General features: G+C 37.5%; 1 protein-coding gene across 1 annotated transcript; it reads right to left on the bottom strand.

Annotated features, from left to right (window-relative positions):
• Positions 1 to 2,117: 2,117 nt before the first annotated feature.
• LOC121256048 (AP-1 complex subunit sigma-1) lies at positions 2,118 to 4,724 on the bottom strand. Its single transcript, XM_041156661.1, has 7 exons — positions 4,565 to 4,724; positions 3,373 to 3,459; positions 3,103 to 3,194; positions 2,881 to 2,989; positions 2,761 to 2,796; positions 2,455 to 2,541; positions 2,118 to 2,376 (listed from the first exon to the last, which is right to left on the bottom strand). Exons 1-7 carry the CDS (start codon positions 4,565 to 4,567, stop codon positions 2,305 to 2,307), a joined length of 486 nt encoding a protein of 161 aa, XP_041012595.1. The 5' UTR covers positions 4,568 to 4,724; the 3' UTR covers positions 2,118 to 2,304.
• Between the last annotated feature and the right edge of the window lie 11,952 nt (positions 4,725 to 16,676).

Here is a 16,676-nt window from a genome sequence, read left to right as displayed (position 1 = left end):
TTTATTTAACTTGTGGTTTTAAAATCGTTTCCGTTGGATCATTTTTGTGACCCAAGTTATGAGGATTGGACCTCATTTTTTTCCCTCTATTTTTCTTTTCCTTTTCTTTTTCTCTGGCTGGCTCTCCTTCTCGCGCGCGACTCTTCCTCTCCCTCTCTCTCTCTCTCCGTCCGTTCTTCCTCACCGCCCAGCCCGCCGCCGTCGCGCCGCCGTGCGCGACACCGCCCGTCCGACCAGCTCCCCTCCCTCCGGCGACCTCACCTCCCAAATCTCAGCCCCTACCTCGCCGCCGGTAGCCCACACGCGCCCCACGAAGCCGCGGGCCACCTTCACGCCAGCGCCGCCGTGAGCCGGCGGTGGCCTTCACCGCCCAGCCCGCTAGCTTCCCCAGCCGCCGGCGACCTCACCCCACCAACCTCACCTCCATCCGTGCCGCCGTTAACCACCAGTAGCCCTTCGAAGCCGCGGCACTCTTTCCGCCGTTGCGCCGCCGTCGCGCCACCTCCGGCCACCATCTTCCTACCACTTCATCCCCGGCCTCTTGGCAACCCATTGGACCCAATCCCAGCTCCGATCCGTCACCGGTGAAGCCCCACCAAGTCCATCTCCGATTTGTACTTTTTTGGCCTAAAACCACCCCTTGCGCCGCCACCCACGGCAAACCACCACCACCACTAACTTCACCGACCTCCCTAGGCCCTACCCTATCAATCTTGGGTCTTCGTTTGTCCTCGTTGAAAAGTTGGTATTTGTGACCCACCGCCACAGTGTATTTTACACTGTGGTGTTGCTCAAACGTCGCCTTTTTCAACTTCGCGATCCTCGGAAAATTATTATATTGCACTGTAAGTATTTCTCCAAAGAACTTTCGTAATTTAAATGTATTTTTGCACTAACCCATTTCACTGTGTTTTTGGCATGCCGGACTGAGTCCGAGGAGTTCGGGGGTCGGATGGATTTGTGATTGGAGTTGTTTGGTTGGATTTGATTGGATTGGTATCTGTTGGTTTGGACATTGTGTTGGTACATGTGCATTTCATTATTTCATGCATGATCATGTTTGTAAAAGAAAACTGGGTTTTCGTGTATTGCATTCATGTTCATGTGCTTTGAAAAGCTATGATTTTATGTGTTAATATTTTTGGTGCGTGTGTATCACGACCCCAAGCCGAGATGGGGCATTAACTCGGTGGAGCTCCTCTGGTTACTCGGGAGCGGAATATACTGAGTAACGTCCCCTGGATTGTCGCCGGGCGACAATAGGATCGGACGAGATGGTCTCGTGCCGACTCCGTGGTCCTTCTGCTGGCGGGGACTAGAGGATGTCTGGCCACGTACTCGCTGGGCGCGGAACTGGGCATCGCTCGTTGCGTAGTGTGAGTGCTTGGCCACGTACGCGCTGGGAGCGGAACTGAGCACCGCTGCGAAGCCAGGACGTGCGGATGGTCCATAGGGGAGACCATGGTGCATATGGAAATAATGCATAGTGCATTTGGGATTAATGCACTATTTTCTGGGAAAATAGTGCGAGTTGATTTTTGGGTAAATCATTTTCTGGGAAAATGATTTACGGATAATTTGGACCAAAATGAGATTTCGGTGTGTGTTGGAAATTTATCATTTTCGGGGAAAATGATGTTTTGTGGAAAAATGCATGTTTTCATGTGCATGCATGTTAGTTGCATTTAATGCATTTTGTATTACGTTGTTGTTTGGGTTATACTTACCTGCGAGACCATTTTGTGGTGTCGCAGATTTTGATGCTGATGAGGAGGAGGAGGGCGAGCCTGAGGAGACGGCTCCGCCTGAGGAGTGATCTGGGATCACTCGTTTGTAGCTTTTAAAACTATTGTAAATTATTTTATGGATGACTGTATAACTGCTATTTAAATCTTTACTGATGTTTGATTGTAAATAAATTCTGGTACTTAGTTGACTATCCGCTGCGTTATTTTATTTGAACACTGTCGCATGTACACACACTGGCACTTCGTTGGGATGTGTGACCGTGTTGTCACCATCCTGGCGTCTCGATCCCTGTGTATTTTTATAAGGGGGATTGGGGGCGCCACAGTATTAACATGTAAAGTACCTAGCAAAAAATGGCCTCACGTATCTGGCAGATGAATCAACCATACAACCATGTAATTAAGGAAAATCAGAGCAGCAACATTTGTACAAGCTGAAAAACACATTCATAACAAACGGTGCATTCAAGAAAAAAAGAAAAAGACACTGATAACAACAATACAGATAACACTTCAATTTCAACCGATATATCTGGCAACTACATATGCCCGTCCCCTACTTTGTAGCCTGAGCAATTATATTGCTTATTGAGCTGCGCTGCTCTTTTGCAGCCTCCACCAATGAATCCTAATAACAAACAGTATAATGCATTCAGTAAAGCCGGAAAGTTCCCAAACAAAGGAATTAGACAACGAAAAAGAATACCTGTGCAGCTATCAACCGTGCAACTGTCTTCTTGCTAGACTCCTGAAGTTCCCCAGCAATCAGTAGTTCATCCAATATGTAATAGGCCTTCACGTTAAGTAACAAACAATGAAGCAAATGAACGTACTTTTGCAAGTAAAAATCCAAACGAATGTGATGTTATTGTTGAGCCACATTTGGTAGGATCCCATAAAGCTTGAATTATTTACAACATGTCAACATGGCAGATAGGTGGACATAAAAACTACCCTCAAAATGCCAGGGGCATATAAAAGTTGGTCATAAAGCACACAAAGAAGAAAATACCTTATGGAAGTTAAAAATCAAGTCCAGCTCACAGACCTGCAATGAGTGAATAAATTACTAGGAGGATTATCCTTTATCTAAATCAATTTTTTATAAACGAGTCAGATTATTTTCACTAACACTGCCAAAGTATCGGTCCAGAATCTCCACATAATGATGAATTATTTCAAGGATCTCTAATTCGTTGTCTTCGTGATCAATGCACATGCAGAAATACAGACTAGCATACCTGCACACACATTATTGGAACCTGCTCATCAGCACATAACAAAGATGACAAACAATATTACACAAGAAAGAGTTCTCATTATGACAACAAAAATGGTCATATTCTTGCATTACCTTTTGTAAACAACTTTGTACCCTCTCCATTCAACAAAATTACAGAGCTTGGGTCCTCGGGTAAGGATCACTCCACTTAGCTCACGTAAAACCTTCACAACAAATGCAGAATAGTATAGAGATTATCTAAAAATACTCTCAGTTAGAAGTGAGCCAAAAAAAAAAATAAAAAATAAAAAGTAAATAAAAAATAAAGAGAAAAAAATGAAAGAGAAAAAAAAAGGAGAAAGAAAATAGCACCACAAAGATCAAAGCCTCGATGGATGATACCTTAGTTCTTTCCTTCTGTGTATAAGGTGAATACCATTTTGTCAACCTCACTTTTCCTTGACGGCTAATAAGAAGCACAAAGTGAATCTACAACAAGTACAGGAACATAAACCATTAAAGAAGCAGCAAACATAAAAAAGCATAAACATAGAAGTCACTGTAGAGTTAATGCATGAGATTTGATGAAAAGGAACCTATAAACGCTGTCTAAGAAGGCAATACAATCTAATGATTTTGATGTTGGAGACCATCAGAAAAGCAGTTGAGGCATGCACAGGTAGCCTATATCCTAGTAACGGGCAAGCAAGAAATGAACACAGATAGATAAATTATTCGGATAGCACCCTTTTTCTTCAATTAAGATTAGGGAATGTAGGCAAAGCAAAGCATAATCGTATTCGTACTAACAGTTTTCAAGAAGCACAAGTCATTGACTCACATTTCCTTTTTGTCAATACCTAAGGCAAACCTCTTAAAATTTTTATGGATTCTTTTGAGATACAAAAGCAGAAACCTGGAAAAAGGAGCCAGCACGCTGATATTAGCATCGGCTAGGTGTCAACCTAGAAACCGTCCAACTTTTCAAAGATATCAAAACCTCAGATAGTAATATGTTTGACCATATCAATTACCATGCCCCAGACACAGCAAAACTAGCGCACACGGGTAATGACTGATGAGCTTGTAGAATCATGGTTATGACAGATCAATCCGAGGGGTGATTGACGTAGTTATTGAGCTAAAATAGCCCTTCAAATAACGAACACGCCCAAAATAGGTCATAAAACAATATCACCTTGATCAAGCGTTGTCGTTCATATCCCTAAGTAAATGGAAAAGTGATTCCAAGCATTTAACCCAATTGAGAAACACCGATCCACAATGGCCAAAGCCAACACAACAACGAAAGTTTTACGAACGAATAAAATAGCAGAAATTATTGCAAGATATTAATTTTTATATAATATAGATATATATATCTGTGTGTGTGTAAGAAGAAAATCATAGATATAAAGACCCATCGCCAATTACCAGAATAGCATGAGATTTCAGAGATATATCAGGAATTCGGTACTCGAGAATAACGAACAGCAAAAACAAGTTTCCGGATCTATTATTCATAGATCATCCGAATTAACCTAATTATTAATCGGTTCATCCAAAAAAAAAAAAAAAAAAAATCAAATATTACCATTTCTCTGTGCGGTTGCCGGTTCGCGATCAGATCAAATGCCACTGCCCGAAAAGCTCAAAACCCCCCACCAATGATACCAATACAAAGAGCTGCTGCTGCTGATTCTTTCGTCGTCGTCGTCTTCAAATGAATTCCGAACAGGCTTACGACGATGCCTCTCGGGCCGAATGCTAGACCTCTAATACGGGCTGAGCTGACAGAGACAGGATCTTGGGCCTAAAATCGTAGCCCGATAAATCACTTCCGGCCCAGATTAACATATATAGTATAATATTCAAGAATTAAGTTAAACCCCAGCCCTCCCTCCCCATAAAAAGAAATATAAAATCAGCAAGCAACACATGGAAGAAAAACAAAATGAAGTATGAATAATCCCTAGCAATATTTATTTATTTGAATAAATATTTCAAATAATATATATATATATATATTACCCAATTATATTAACATCTTTAAATTCAAGATGCACTATGATAATATATATATATATATATATATATTTACTTTATTCTTTGTATGTTTATCCACTAAAATATTACCCATTTTTTAAAATTTTTTTATATCAATTTTTTAACATCTAAGTACTGTAATTTTCTATTTTCCATTTTTTTTTTCCAAAAGGATGACGATAAGAATACCTTGACTACACAAAGTCAACTTCTATGGAAATTGGGGTCATGTAAAATAGAATCAACTTTAATTTCTTCCAATTGATCAATATTCGTTCTTCAATTTTGGACCTTCTCGATCACCTGTTGTTTTCATGCTGCAAATTGTTCTTGCAGATGAGCAAGCTGGGGAAAACAAATACATATTTTCTTATCAATTTCCATGGCGTGCTCCATTTCCTTCATCCCCCCAAAAAACAAAAACCTATCTCTTTTGATCTCTTAATTTCAATTATTCCATATTTTATTTTTATTTTTCAATCCAAATGGGGACAAAGTGCTTTTAAGCATAGTACTGGAGGAGAAAGAAGTCGACGGCCGGATCGAGGACTCCATTTTAATATCCTTAGAAATTAAAAAGAAGAACCCTATAATTTAGATATTTACGCCTCATATTTAGCTAGATTTTCATGCAGATCAACGTTGACAAAGACGCCCTTTTTCACCTTTAATTTGATCGAGTCAATGCTCAAAAAGCTCTTACTTATAATAAGCTCCATCCGCATCGCAGAAGACGAAATATATATAAACGTTCCCAGGGAATTAGGAGGACAAAAGATCGAAAATTAATAAATCGGAATTACCGATCAAAAAAAAGAAAATTAATAAATCGGAATCGGAATATTAGGCGCCTAAAACCCTTGAAAGCCAGCTCCTCCCCGGATAGTGGATTGAAAGGGTCAATACCAAAGGCAGCATCAGGTGATCTCTCGATCATTCTCAACATGCATGGCCGGCCATTAATTTAATGGAGCTAGCTAGCCCTGATCTCCATCAGTGAAAAGACGAGAAAAAAAAAAAAACACACACGTACACATGCACACGCTCGTGTTTGTCTGAACTTCGAAGAAAACGAGTAATGAGTTTAATGATTCTATGAGAATGCTGATGCATGCGAACTGAGGAAGAAAAGACCCCCATCTGAAAATATATCAAAATTAATTCTAAGAAGAAGAATCCAGGTACGAGGGGATACGTGAAATGATACTACCTCTGCTGCAGTTTGCATGAGAATGAGCATTTACATCAGAAATGAAATACGACCTACAGAGAGGGCAGGTGAACTGGTTTTGGTTCACCCACCTTTCGATGCAGTTCATATGGAAGATATGGCCGCATCTGGACAGTTGGCTCACCACATCTTCCCTCTCGAACTCCACCAAGCAAATGGAGCACGTATCCTCCACATTCTCATTTCCTCCATTGCTGTACCTCTGCAAGTCTGTAAACCTTGTCACCGGAAGGAATAATGCCTCATGATTCAAGCTCTCCACATTCTGCTCAGACGTGCTGAAAAAGAGGAGCCCTACTAGCCTTACCAGAGCTTTCTTGACTTGCACCAATGGGATCCAGAGGCAAGTATAGAACACAATGGTGGCGATGCCAAAATGAGATTGAGAAACCACAAGGCAATTCATTTTGCCCTCTATATTGTAATTTTCTCTCAGAATCTTGCTCCCAATACTCGTTTGTTTTGGGTTTACAAGTGAAAAATGATGCAAAAGGACGAGGAGAGGACGTCCCCTTATATAGCAAACAGCTAATTTGTGAGTAAGGGAATAGATTATTTGCATCAGAAATACTCTAAAGCACTGACTTTTGGAGGTTTATGTTTCATCTCTGGTTAGTATGTGTGTTCTATATATTATTGAAGTCGTTATCAAACTTTGACATCCGCGCGGCTGCAGGGCCGGTGCCGACCCCACAACCCTCTACCTAGTCTTCTATTAATTTAAAGAAACTTATAAAATAAAGCACCTGCCTCTGCTTCCATAAATTACCCTGCCGTAGAAAAAGGGTATGCAGCAGCCGAGTGATCATTTGATTGAGTGAAGATAAACAGAGATGATTATATATTAATATTGTATTTCAAAGTAAATGGACATAAATCAAGAAAAAAACAACAACGAAGAAACTACTAATTTAAAGTAAATATTTGTAATTAATTAATTGAATATATTATTCAAAATTTGGTATTAAGTTTTTAGAAAAGAATAATTTTAATTGGAGATATATGTTTTATTTTAAGGTTAATAATTTAATAATAATAGAAATAGGCCGCAGCTGATGACACTATTAATTATCATTTAATAATAACATATATGACGGGAGAGTTGATGATGTGGTTTTATAAAAGCTAAGATTCATGCTTTAAAAACAATAATATAGTATGTGTGTGTGTGTATATACATATATATATATATATATATATATATATATATATATATGTATAGATTATTTGAATCCAGACGCATGCATGGCTAAAGTTTGAAACTTTATGCGCTCAATATTTTTTTGGGATAATGATCTAATACAGATTAATTGACAGGGGTGGGATAGTCAGTGATGTAAGGGTTAGTCCGGGATCTCGCTCATTGATTTGGACTCAAATTGATCACATCATCATGGAAGAAGACGTAAATCAAGAAAATTAACAATATATAGTCAACCAGAGCAAAGTCAAGACTTTCAAATAATACAATATTATCATGCCATCAGTATAGGAATTAATATAAAAACAGAGATAATAATATACTTTTAAAAAAACCAACTCCATGGAATATTACAATTAATTTCAACTAATATAATCATTTTGTTTATGTGAGCATCTACTTTAGATGTCTTTTGTTTTTTTGTTATAATCTATGGATTTTCATGCTAATTGATCATATGATTGACTGGATAGCATGGACTATTTCAAAGTTTTATGCATGCAGCATGCTTGAGCCAAAATTTGCAACAAATTTTTCAGATTTGAAGTAGATTAAGGATATCTTCAAATGGAAACCATACGACAAGTTTTAACGTCGATGTAACAAGGTACGTTGATCCTATTCATATATATTCTGTTATAATGAGTTGGCACAGTTCATCAACCTTTGAATTTTTCTTTTAAAAATATAAAAGAAGATCTAATGATGATAAACGTGTCACATTTTATATAACTAAATAAAAGTAGAACATATATAAATGTGGTTTGTAATAAAGGAATTCACCAATATGGTGAATTATTGGTGATAGGCAGAAGAGTCAAATGCACTCCTCCTGTTATAGTTTACTTGTGCCAACGGGAAAGACACACAACACAATACGCGCTGGAGCACCTCTTACTCAAATACAACAGAAACCCATGATCAATTGATTATTATAGTGATTAGTGATAATAACCAAAACAAGGGGCTGGGGGCAGTATCCACCCCACCCAGCCACCGCTGGCCACCACCTTCAATAACGGGGGGGCGGTCCCTTCATTGCCTTGGTTTGACTACGTACCTTAAAACTGGGGAAGCCGAAAAAACAAAAAACTAGGGCCGACCAAATCACAAATTAGATCTCCAAGGGCATTGAGAATTCTCTTTGGTGAGTTGTGATTAAGCATAAAAAACCACGGGTACCTTAAAATATCCGAAGTCTCTCTTCATCTTCAAGAGGAGATGCATCGTTTTTTCTTCACTTTGACTCTCTTTGAGAATTAAACAATTACCGACCATGTGGTACGTACTCACTATGTTGGTATTTTTTTATTAATAAATATAATTTTTTGTTTATGTCATATTATGGTGGTTTTTTTAAATTCATTTAGCCATTAAAATTGGAAGTTACATTGGATTAATTGTTGACCATTGAGTGCTTTATAAGGTTGATCTTTTTTTTAAAAAAAAAAAAAAAAGGATTTATGGTTAATAACGTTGCATGGTCAATGACTAACAGTGCTCTTAATTAACTTCTTACTTTGCACTCATAAGTTTGATACTCTTCAAGCTCCAAACATTTTTAATTTTTTATTGTCTTCTGTATTTACATTGGTTGCCTCTATTTTCTTTATTGCCGTTTGGTTTGTATAAAATGCATATTGACTCTGTTAACATCGTGTTTCGTACACATTTCGATCAAGTTTCAAAAACTCAAGTTTTCAAAGCTGGGCCTGCGAAAACGAAGAAGAAAGCATTTGGGAAAGGACGGCCTTGGGCCAGGGAGTCTCTGATACCCAAGTCAATAGAGTATTCGAAAGTTTGCAAATAATGAGAGAGCCTATGGGGACATATTGTGCCTGCCCCTGTGGAGTCCATATCCTTTTTACTGTTTATTTTGTCAGAGTTCTTTAATGTGGTGTGCCTCTGTCACGGCGTCATTAATGTGACGTGTTGCTCGGGTAGTAGTTCCATTAATGCTGCGTGGTTCCCCAATTTGCCTTACTCTGTTGACGTCTTCAGTGATCCGTTGATGTCACTTTGTTAGATGATCGAGGGTGCTCCTTGCTTCCTGCTTGTTCATGTGGATAGATACTCGAGGGTTGGACGCTGTTCGAGGGATCTCTAGAACAACGAGTCCCATCCTCCCTACAGTATGCTCCCACATGGGAGTTGCGTCCATGGGAGCCTACCTGCGAGGCGGGCCGAAGGGCCTATTTGTTCTGTGTTGGGTCTTCTTTTCTTATTCTCTTAGTTGCTCCTCACATGCCCACTAAAAGGGAGAAAAATCCCTTATAGACTCAATGCCATATCTGAAAGTCTTTCAACATTAAGATTTTAATAACATTATCCTGAGATGAATTTGGATGTACATAGAAGGTCATTTTAGGATTTTAGTGCTTCATTGCTTTAACCTTGGTTGGCTGCCTTAATTCTTATTATTTTTGCTACACAACATTCTACATCACACCGCACATGTTTTAATTCTTTTTATTTTTATTTTTTATTTTTGTTTTATTCCTACTAAACTAATTAATTTTTTTTACTTATCATCTCTACATCACATACTTGTTAAAAGAGAAAAAATCATATATAATATATTGTGTAGAGATGATGAATATAATTATTTTTCTTTAATTGTATTTTTTATTCAATTTCTGTTAGGGGTCTAGTAGTGTACTATTGATTTTAGTGGTGTGTTTTCTTTCCCGTACGAAAAGAGTGTGAAGGATTTTCTTTTCTGGGAAAAAGAGAAAACTAAGTGTGTATATTCTTGATTATTTAGACAAAAGAGATTGTTAGTGGAGCTTTGAGCTTAGGACTGTTCATCCGGATTCCGGCTCAGGAATCCGGGTATACTTGGACCAGCACCCGGGTTTCAAAATCGAGCTGGAACTCGGACTGGGTTAGCTCATGTCAAACCTGGGCTGGAACTCGGATGAATCCAGATTTTTTAAGACCAGAAATCTGGGTCTCGGGTTGAACCATTTTTTTTTTAACATAAAAGCCTATATTGTTTATATGATATTGATGTAGCATTAAAATGATTTTACATGTGTTTAAAATAAAATAAAATAAAAATGCATACGACATACATGATGCAATCCACTACATATTACATTGTTTGAATTAATTTGATAAGAATAATACAAAACACATACATTGTTTTTATCAAACTCCAATACACAACAACAAACTACAAAGCTTGGTCTTCTTGCTATTGTTTGTTCTATTTTTTTTCAAAACTTGGTCTTCTGTTAACTTAACGTGTCTATATAGCTTTTTTCCTAAGTTGCTGCAAAACTTGTAGCATAAAAAAGTAAATATTAACTGCAAAGTATTAATATGAACTTATTAATTAATTAGAATGATCAGAAATGTGACCATGTTGCATGCAACTATAAAGTAATCATCTACATACCATCAAAGATCAACAAATATTTTAGCATGAATGGGAATAGAGACTCACAACAACCTCAGTTGAAGATGAAGCTAGATAATCATCTAAAAAAATATTAAAAACTAAGTTAGATAAATAATAAATTGAGTTAGATAGACATTATTGAAAATATTTCAAGTTTCAAACTTACCTTCAAGATCCATCGACTCTATGTATTCTTCCAACTCTTGGATGTCGACAGGTTTGGTCCTTAACCAATTTTCAGTGCAAATGAGAGCTTCGACAGTTTTTGGAGATAATGAGCTCCTAAAAGGATCCAAGATGCATCTTCCAGTACTGAAAGCAGACTCTGAGGCAACAATGTAAATGATGGTAGCTAACACATCACGTTCTACCTCAGCAAGGACATGATAATTTGAGCTAACCTCTTCGATATAGTTGGTTCGAGGTATATAATGATTAGTTAAGCTGTTGTATTCTGAAAGAGACAAATCAAGAGAAGATCTACTACACCGGTTCATTTAAAACTTTGTATATCACAGAGGGCTTGAATCTCTTTAAAGAGAAAGAAATTTTCATTTCTTAGTCCAAACTAATTTCATTTAAATTTAAATTTCATTATAATTATAATTTTATTATTACATATTTTACCAACACACTACATGCAATGGACTCTATATTGACCAATCACCAAAGCGTGCAGTGGCAGTAATACAGTCCCGACGGTTAGTAAATTTTTGGAAGCCAAAGTATGACAGGACACCATTTTTCATCTTTGAAAAGGATCATCCAACATAGTAATGCTAGATATAAATTTTAAACAGACAAATCTTGCATAAATCCTTTATAAAAAATAGATCTTATTGAAAAAATATATATTTTTTTTTACACTTTTTTAAGGTGAGATCATTTTTTTTTTTATAAAAATACCTTGCAGAACTTTGGAACCTGCACAAATTATTTCTCTAACAAATATCCCCCATCATAATATACTATACTATTCATCATAAGAGTATTGCCCATGTTAAAATATTCCCCAATATACATATAATAAAGAGTAATTCTACATATAACTGTGAAGTGTGTAAACGCCGCGTAATCGCTTGGAAAAAGAGTGAGGTCTACTATTAAAAAATTAATTTTTTCATATAGGTCTCATGTTTTATTCACTTTTTTCAAAACGATTACGCGGTAGTTACACAATTCACGATTGTAAATATCTTTTCTCTATAATAAATAAACGGCCCGATTAACTTAAAAAAATTCTATCAACCCCTTCACATAGTGGAAAGTTAAAGCACAAAATGTTAAAGAAAAAGTCAAGATTCCAACTCTTAAGCATGGAACGCTGGTAGAGATCTAAATAAACAAAAAAAAAAAAAAAAAATCATCTATAGAACCCAACAAGGTGTAAATACATGGGCCCTAATCCCCAAGTATAAAAAACAAATTTGAAAACAATTCCTTTAGGGTACCACCTACGGAAGGTGGTACCAATCATCAGACCAACCTTTCTATGTAATTGTCTCAAGTTACAATTCTATTAAATTGTATTGCAAGCATTGTATAACAACTATTCATTAACTCTTAAAAGGGCCTGCAACTAAGGCTATGGGCAGAATTTCACCCAGCTTGCACATCAAAATATGTCTATGTTACCGTATATAATTTTAGAAGTTTATACAATTTAGGACTCTGTTAATATTAGCTGTACAAATTATCTTATCATGTATAGATGCTGAATATTAAGAATCAGTTAGACTCTATGTATATCATATACTTTTGTGTATAGATTGATTTTATGATAATGAAAGTTGGCTGAACTCACTGAGTCAGTTTTTTCAAAAGCATTCTCTTGGTATTCTTGGTTTCCTGAGTGTTTTGACATGGTATCAAAAGCAGGTTCGTAGTTTCTTGTCTTCTACGATTTTTTTTTCTTGCATTTTCATTTCTATCTGAACTCACTGAGTCAGTTTTTTCAAAAACATTCTCTTGATATTCTTGGTTTCCTGAGTGTTTTGACATGGTATCAAGAGCAGGTTCATAGTTTCTTGTCTTCTACGATTTTTTTTTCTTGCATTTTCAATTTTGTCTGAGGTTGTGTTTGGCCTTTTGTGTGATTCTTGGTGCCTCTCGTGGGACTATCGGTGCTGTCTGAGTTGAACTCTGGGGTTTCTTGTGGCTTTCGACGTCATCTAAGGGTTTCTTGTGAATTATCGGTGCCTTCTGTGCGAGTTTTGGCTCTGTTCTAGGTTTTGGCATGATCTCTGTGAATTTCTTGGGATTTTTGTGGATTTAGGCGCAATTTCTGGTTGGGTTTCCTATTTCAGAAATCTTTGTTTGGTTGGGACTCTCGATTTTGTCTTCTTTGGTTAGTTCTGTGTGCAGTTTTGCTTGTTTTCCCTTCTTCTTCTTCTTCTTTTTTCCCGACACCTGTTTGTTTCTGCTGCACTTCTGTTTTGTTGTTCTCTTGTGCTCGTTGCAGTGGGCTATTTTATTCTTAGTTCCATCATGTCATCCAATAAATTAGACTCGTTTCATATTCATTTTACTGAAAAAAATTATTCCGCTTAGGAGTTTCAGTTTCAACTATTTGTCAAATGGAAAGAGTTGTGGGGTCATATTGACGAGAGTGATCCCGCACCTACAGATGTAGCGTTTTGTCTGAGTGGGAAATCAAGGATGTTCGGGTTATGGCCTGGATCCCTAGCTCGGTTGAGCCTCACCTGGCTCTCAATCTGAGGCCTTATAAAACTGCCACTGACATGTGGAATTATCTACACAAGGTTTACAATCAAGACAATACAACTCGGCATTTTCAATTGGAGTATGAGATGGCTAATTTCACACAGGGAAGTTTCTCCATTGAGAAATATTTTCTGGTTTTCAAAATCTTTGGGCTGATTATTCAGATATTGTTTATGCTAATGTTCCCGCTGCAGCTCTCTCTGATGTTCAAGCAGTGCATGAAACAGGCAAAAGAGATCAATTCTTGATGAAGCTTTATTCCGATTTTGAAATTGCATGTTCTAATATGATGAATCGTCATCCTGTACCATCTCTGGATGGATGTTTGAGTGAACTTTTTCGTGAGGAGCAGCGTATTGTAACTCAGGCTGCCATGGAACATCGGGCTAATGTTAGTGCACCTGTTTTTGTGGTTTATGCAGAACATGGGAGGAATAAGGGTAGAGACATGCGTGTTGTCCAGTGCTTTAGTTGTAAAACTTTTGGTCATATTGCACAGGATTACCCTAAGAAGTTTTGTAACTACTGCAAGAAACATGGTCATATTATCTCTGCTTGTCTCATTCGACCTGAAAGGAAGTATGGTACTGCTTATCATGCCTCCATTAGTACCTCTAGTTCTGTTGCATTGCCTGTTGCCTCGTCTGTTGTTCCTATTCTTGCTCCTATAATCTTAGCAAACCCGAATACACTCACTTCTGAAATGGTATAACAGATGATCATTTTTGCTTTTGGCTATCAGGTAATCATAAAGTTTCTTCAAAGCCATGATATTTTGACTCCGAAGCCTCTAACCATATGACCAATATTGTTGTTCCTCTTTCCAATGTTAGAAATTATGATGGCAATCTGAAAATTAACACCACTAATGGTAGTTCTTTGTCTATCAGTGATGTTGGTGATCTTTCCTCTTCCTTAACTATTTTTTGTGTCTCATGACCTCTCCACAAATCTTATTTTTGTTGATAAATTGGTTGATAATAATTGTAATGTCCATTTCTCTCTTTCTGGTTATGTTGTGCAGGATCAAGTGTTAACGAAGATGATCGCGAAGGGGCCTAAAGTGGGACGACTCTTTCCTTTTCACGTTTTTCCTTCCACTATTGTTCCTAATTTTCCTTTACTTTCCTTTGCATGTAATGTTGTTGGTTTTGAAAATAAGATGTGGCATAGACGTTTAGGCCACCTAAACTCTGATATACTTCGTACTTTGTTTAATTCTGGTTTATTGGAAAATAAAATATGTTCTTCTCTTAATCTTTCCTTTGATTGTACATCATGCAAACTTGGCAAAAGTAAAGTTCTCCCTTTTCCTCATCATGCATCTTGTGCCTCATAATGTTTTGATATTATTCATAGTGATGTTTGAGGGATTGCACATGTTGTTTCTCATGCATATTATAAGTACTTTGTTGTTTTCATTGATGACTTTAGTCACTTAACTTGGGTTTACTTCCTACGGGCCAAGGCTAAAGTCTTTTAGTATTTAAGCGCTTTCTTGCACTTCTCGAGACTCAATTTTTTACCAGCATCAAGGTTTTGCACTCTGATTTTGGCAAAGAATATATGTCTAATGAGTTTCAGGACTTTCTTCAAAGCAAAGGGATCACCTCTCAGCATTCTTGTCCTTCAACACTGCAACAAAATGATGTTGCTGAGAGGAAAAATCGTCACCTTCTTGATGTGGTAAGAACCTTTTTACTTGAATCATTTGTTCCTCATCGTTTTTAGTGTAAAGCGCTTTCTACTTCGGTTTATTTGATCAATTGTTTACCCTCCCATATGTTACATCATGTTTCTCATTTCGTTAAGTTGTTTGGCCATTCTCCTTCATATTCTGACCTTAGGGCATTTTGTTGTGTTTGTTTTGTGCATCTTCCTGCTCATGAACGTCATAAATTTACTGTTCAATCTATTAAGTGTGCTTTTCTTGGTTATACTATACCTCAAAAGGGTTATGTTTGTTATGATCCTCATGCTCATTGTATAGGGGTTTCTAGGAATATGGTTTTTTTTTAAATCAATATTTCTTTCTATCTCATAATGAGTTGCCATCTGCATCTTTTTCTCTTCTGCCTAACTTTTCTGATTCCCAGACAATTATGGAAATGTTCAAACTTGGTTTTGTTTAAGAAAGACGTAGTCGACATGAGTTTGGTTCCACTTCCTCTGTGCCCCCTCACGATCTTGACCCGGCACTTGATCCTGCTCCTGCTTCCTCCACTCTTCGCCGGTCTACTCACCCTTCTCGACCCCCTGATCAGTATGGTTTCTCATCCCCTGTCTCTCTTGTGGCTACTTTATCCTCTATTTTCATTCCCTTTTGCTCCAAATAGGTTATGATACATGAGTGTTGGCAAAATGCAATGCAAGCGAAACTTCAAGCACTTGAGGAGAATCATATTTGGGATATTGTTTCTTGTCCTCCTAAAGTCAAACCTATTGGGAGTAAATGGATTTTCTTTGTAAAGTTTCGTTCTGATGGGTCTTTGGACTGATACAAAGCTCGCCTTGTAGCTATGGGTAACAAACAAGAATATGGGGTTGACTATGAGGAGACATTTGCTCCTGTTGCCAAAATGACCACGGTTCGAACCATCTTGGCTATTGCTGCTTCATAGTCGTGGAAACTACATCAGATGGATATGAAGAACACATTTCTTCATGGTGATCTCCAAGAAGAGATCTACATGAAGCTTCCATCTGGTATGACTACTTCTTCTCCTCATGATGTTTGTAAGCTGAAGCGTTCTCTGTACTGGCTCAAGCAGGCTCCCCGAGCCTGGTTTGAAAAGTTTCATGGTACACTTCTTACCTTCAGCTTTACACAAAGTCAGTATGATTCCTCCATTTTTTTCCACACATCTGATACGGGTATAGTTCTTCTCTTGGTTTATGTGGATGATATTATCATTACTGGCACTGACTGTGGTTTGATTACTTAGCTTCAGAAGATGTTACATGCAACTTTCCATATGAAAGATCTTGACCAGCTCACATACTTCTTGGGACTAGAGGTTCATCATCGAGCCAATGGTATTTTCTTGAACCAACATAAGTATATTCAAAATCTTATCACATTGGTTGGTTTAGAGGACATT

The sequence above is a fragment of the Juglans microcarpa x Juglans regia genome, chromosome 3D (assembly GCF_004785595.1).
Source record: "Juglans microcarpa x Juglans regia isolate MS1-56 chromosome 3D, Jm3101_v1.0, whole genome shotgun sequence".
NCBI classification, from domain to species: domain Eukaryota; kingdom Viridiplantae; phylum Streptophyta; class Magnoliopsida; order Fagales; family Juglandaceae; genus Juglans; species Juglans microcarpa x Juglans regia.
Note: the sequence above shows the minus strand (reverse complement) of the source record. Positions and strands in the feature narration are given on the sequence as shown.